Genomic DNA, 5,384 nt, shown 5'->3' with positions numbered 1-5,384 from the left:
CCTGCTTGCAATAGGTTAAGAGCTTTACTGTACTTAATATTGCCCTAAGGAACATACGAGCTTCAAATAAAATTTCCAAATATTTCTCTATACTTTTATTACCACATTTTGCCATACTGTTTATTACATTTCTTAAGACATTTTCATCTTTAGCCTGAATAACTATAAATGATACACACTGTCATACCTCATATCCTGGCTATCAGTCATACATCATACTTACAATAGATTTTATACAGAATATATATCATACGAGTACTAACATTGCATTGTGAAAATGAAAAGGCTTTTCAATTTAACATGCCAGCTAAAAAATCATTATCTTCACAAAATTGAAATATAAACTACATTTGCAAGCTCAGAGATGTCATCTGGTTTCTAAATTTTTAAATGCTAGTACCTAATACTTTAACCAGCACCACTATAAACAACAACATCAAAAGAGGGAGGTAAGAAAAGTACCGTGTTGTAGTCAAATGAGAAATGCCGAAGAATTCTTACCTTCCGATTCTGATCATAAGCAGAATCAATCCCCAAAATGCTGTTCACTTCTACATACGGGTATTTCTTCTCCAGGACACTGACCACATGTTCAACTTTCACCTTTTCTCCAGTCCTTACTTTGTTATATATCTGGAAAAAAAATAACTGGTTAACCAATAACACTTTTAAATTTCAGAGTGTTTATTACAAAAGATTAATGAATGTGGAGGAAAACATGACTATTTTTCTTAAAAGGTCAAATGGGGTCAATAGGGAATAGCAACTCTCTTTTCCATATACCTCAATATGCCTTCTTTTTTTTAAAATTAAATGTATTAACAGGTTTCTAGTGTGCCACCATCCAAAGTCAAATCATCTTCAGTCACCAAACACTAGGCCCCGTTATTCCCTACCCTCCCACCCGTTCCCTCTGGCAATCACCATCCTGTTCTCTGTATCTACGTTTCAGTTCATAATCCACATTAGCGATAGCATAGGGTTCTTAGCTTCTTCTGACTGACTTATTTCACTCAGCATAATATTCTCAAGGTTCATCCATGTTGTCGCAGATGGTAGTATTTCATCCTTTCTTATGGCTGAGTAGTATTCCATAATATATACTGTATACACTATATCTTCTTTATCCCATCCTCAATCGAAGGACACTTCGGTTGTCTCCATGTCTTGGCCAAAATGAATAATGCTTCAATGAACACAGATGCGCATATATCTTTGCAAATAAACGCTTTTGCGTTTTTTTCAGGTAGATACCCAGGAGAGGGATTGCTAGGTCACATGGTAACCCTAGTCTTAATTTTTTGAGGAACTGTCAGACTGTTTTCCACAGTGGTTGTACAATCTACATTCCCACCAACAGTGAATGAGGGTTTCCTTCTCCAGACAACCTCTCCAACATGTTACTACTTGTCTTGTTGGTAACAGCCATTCTAACAGGTGTGAGGTGGTATCTCATTGTAGTTTTGATTTGCATTTTCCTATTACCTACTAAGGTTGGGCATATTTTCATATATATCCATTGGGCACTTATCTTTTTGGAGAAGTGCACATTTTTTTATTGGATTGTTAGCTTGGTGGTGAATTGTATGAGTTTTTTTATAGATTTTGGATATTAAACCTTTGGGAGCTGTCGTTTGCAAATATCACCTCCCATCTGGTCGGTTGCCTTTTTGTTTTTTGGCAGTTTCTTTTGCTGCACAGAAGCCTTTTAGTTTGATAAAGTCCATTCATTTATTTTTGCCTTTACTTCCCTTGCCTTTGGGGTCATATTCATAAAATGTTTGCTAAGATCAAGGTCCAGTCCATTAAGTTCAGTTCCTATGTTTTCTTCTATGTACTTTATTGTTTCAGATCTTATATTTAGGTTTTTTATGCATTCTGAATTAATTTTTGTACATGAGGACGAAATGCAATCTAGTTTCATTCATTTGCATGTGGCTTTCCAATTCTCCCAGCACCATTTATTGGAGAAGCTTTCTTTTCTACATTGTGTGTTTTTGTTTCCTTTTGTCAAGAATTATATGCCCATTTACATGTGGTTTTATTTCTGGGCTCTCAATTCTGTTCCATTGATCTGTGTTTTTCTGCCAGTACCATGCTGTTCTGATTATCATACCTCTGTAGTATAATTGGAAGTCAGGTAGTGTGATACCTCTGGCTTTGTTCTTTTTCTCAGGATTGCTTTGGCTATTCGGGGTCTTTTGTGATTCTACACAAATCTGATTATTTTTTCCCTCTATTCATTAAAAAATGACATTGGAATTTTGATGGGGACTGTATTAAATCTGTATTAAATATTGTTTTGAGTAATAGGGCCATTTTAACAATGTTGATTCTTCCAATCCACAAACAGACTATCTTTCCATTGTGTTGTGTCTTTTTCATCTCTTAATTATGCTTTGTAGTTTTCGGTATATAGGTCCTTTACATCCTTTGTTAAGTTTATTCCTAGGTATCTTATTCTTCTGGTGACAATTGCAAAAGGAATTTTTTTTTTGCAATTTCTTTTCTTTTTTTAATTTTTATTGATTTTTTTTATAGAGAGGAAGGGAGAGGGATAGAGAGTTAAAAACATCAATGAGAGAGAAACATCGATCAGCTGCCTCCTGCTGGGGATGGGCCGGCAACCAAGGTACATGCCGTTGACCAGAATCGAACCTGGGACCCTTCAGTCTGCAGGCTGACACTCTATCCACTGAGCCAAACCAGTTAGGGCTCCATTTCTTTTCTGAAATTGTATCTTATCAAATGCTCTTTCTGCATCTATTAATAAAATCATACGATTTTTATCCTTTGTTTTGTTAATGTGGTGTATTGTATTGATTGATTTGTGTGTGTTAAACCATCCTGTGCCCCTGGAATGAACCCCACTCTATCATGATATATTATTTTTTTTAATGTATTGTTGTATTCAATTTGATAGTATTTTTAAGATGTCTTCTTAGAAACTATATATTGCTAAAATGACCCAATCTGTTCGTATTTACAATAAGCCCCAAATGTAAAACTATGTTAAATTTTTCAAAATCTGAACATTTGTAAGTAACTAGTGGCCTGCACCCTCTCCAATCTGGGACATCCCTCTCACAATCTGGGACCACTGGTCCCTAACTGCTTCTGCCTGCCAGCCTGATCGCCCCCTAGCCGTTCCCCTGCTGGCCTGACCACCCACAACTGCCCTCCCCTGCTGTGACCCACCTCCTCCAAGAGGCCCCGCCTCCACTGTGCATCAGCCATCTTGTGGCGGCCATCTTGTGATGACATTGTGCGGAGGACCACCTAGGCTTTTATTAGCATAGATCCTGGAAATAAGAACTCATGTCCATGATGTTTAGAGGAAATAAATTGCAAAATATATATGGCAAAAATTCCTGTTTTTATAAAGCAGACATAAAACAGATGTCTATACATGTGCGGTTAAACATCTAGAAGGATACAAGGCAATCTTTTAATGGTGGTTAACTTTAAGGAGCAGGATTAGAGGGCGGAGACAGCTAAATTTTAAATTCACACTTTAATATTATTTGGGGAAAACATTTACAATGAAATTTTTTTTACTTTTGCAATTAAGAATAAACAAAAATAAATGAAAACTCCTATTATCCTTTCCATCACATCGCTATGGGGGGGGGGGGGATCTTTAAAAAGCAGACTTCACACACCATCCTCTGGATTTCCTTGTCCTCCCAGCCCTGCTAACTCCCGCCACCCTCAATGTGCTGAAAAACAGCAACAGCTCGCCCGGCATCCCTGCCACTCTCCTGACCTTCATCAGATCCATCTCCATATGTGATCAGAATGACGTTTTTAATAGCAGCTTAACTCTGGGATCTGGACGCCTGTGCACTCCCTAGCTTCAATAACCAGGTTCTCCTCTCCACTCGGCTCTCACAATACTCTACTCAACCCCTATTAACAACTTAGAATCACTACCTCCAATTTGCAGCCATTGTTCATACTACTCCGGTTGTTCTTTCTATACTTAGCTGGGACAGTGTCCCCTCCCTAACAATGCCCACGGCCACTCTGTGTGGTCTGAGGCCCTAGTGTAGCCATAGTCAGCTATCCTTCCCACAGTTTGGAGGTGTCTCCACTAGACTTTAAGTTCTCTGAGGACACAGGTGACTTCCTACCCCGTTTCTTTATCCCTAACAGCTAATACAAGGTCTGGTAAAAGGGCCTTTGGTAACTGTTAGCCAAATAAACATGAATTTTAACTAATTAAAAAGCACCCCTGACTGAATCCTATATAATAAAACCCTAATACACAAATCAATTGAATGGCAGAACAACTAGTTGCTATGACAGGCACTGACCACCAGGGGGCAGATGCTCAACACAGGAGCTGCCCCCTAGTGGTCAGTGCGCTCCTTCAGAGGGCAGATCCACAGCCACTCTGTGGACCAGGACGAGTGGCACTCCCACAGTAGGCCAATCCCCAGGCCACGCCCCCCCCACCAGTGCACGAATCCCGTGCACCGGGCCTTTAGTCTCCAAATAATAAGCATAATAGACAGCAGACTGACTCCATGTTTCCAAGTAAAATAAAAGTGGTGAGAATCAATTGCTTCAGATGGTTTTCAATGATTACCACTAATCTGTAAACAGAGTAATTGGAACTTCTTCTGAATATAATAATTTTTTAAATTTATTGAATATGAAGTTTTTTATATTTGAACTTCAGCAAGAATTTTAAGTATATGTAAAATTAGGGCATTTAAAAGTTTCCAGTTAATATGAAGAAAGCAGACATTAAGAATTTTATGACTTGAATAATAAACTGAGTCCTAATGAAAATATCATGATGGTCTTAAAGAGGGGAAAAAGCAAACATTTTTTAAAAACAAGTAGAAAACATCACATTTACCAAAAGACACTAACTAGTGATCTTACCTTTTCTCTTTACAGATATAACAAATTCTCTTACCACATACTGTTTCTTAGAGTAAGTTAGATTTAAAAATTCTTCAAATATTTTGAATGAAAACATACCTGTGTCAGGGTTTGGAAGGCGTGATAATGATCCACTTCTTGGGCAGCATAATTATATGCTCTCATAATAGCCACTCCAGCATCTTGCATCCCATCCACATCTTCAGAATCATTAACCACGAAGATTAAACCAAGTCTGAGTGCAAGAAAGAAGGGGCGGGGGGACTTATCACAAAGATTACAACTGGCTAATGAACCCCTATATTCAATGCAGCATTATTTACAATAGCCAAGATATGGAAGCAATCCAAGTGCCCATCAATAGACAAACACACAAAAATGAATTATCATTTGTGACAGCATGGATGGACATGGAGGGTATTAAGTTACCGTATTTGCCAGCGTATAAAAGGACTAGGCGTATAAGACGAATATGCCTCCCAGGGGGGGGT

At 38.2% G+C, this 5,384-nt stretch overlaps 1 protein-coding gene across 4 annotated transcripts in view; it reads right to left on the bottom strand.

The window, feature by feature from the left end:
* The window catches only part of UGGT1 (UDP-glucose glycoprotein glucosyltransferase 1), a 160,754-nt gene that overhangs the window by 93,765 nt on the left and 61,605 nt on the right, over window positions 1–5,384 (bottom strand). For all 4 annotated transcript variants that reach the window (XM_006754769.2, XM_015571681.1, XM_006754768.2 and 1 more), the window contains exons 16-17: window positions 4,993–5,128; window positions 502–633 (exon numbers count right to left, since the gene is read on the bottom strand). In XM_006754769.2, the coding sequence (XP_006754832.1) occupies window positions 502–633; window positions 4,993–5,128 (268 nt within the window). The remainder of the gene's footprint in view (window positions 1–501; window positions 634–4,992; window positions 5,129–5,384) is intronic.

Source organism: Myotis davidii, unplaced genomic scaffold (genome assembly GCF_000327345.1).
Source record: "Myotis davidii unplaced genomic scaffold, ASM32734v1 scaffold113, whole genome shotgun sequence".
Classification (NCBI taxonomy): Eukaryota; Metazoa; Chordata; class Mammalia; order Chiroptera; family Vespertilionidae; genus Myotis; species Myotis davidii.
Note: the sequence above shows the minus strand (reverse complement) of the source record. Positions and strands in the feature narration are given on the sequence as shown.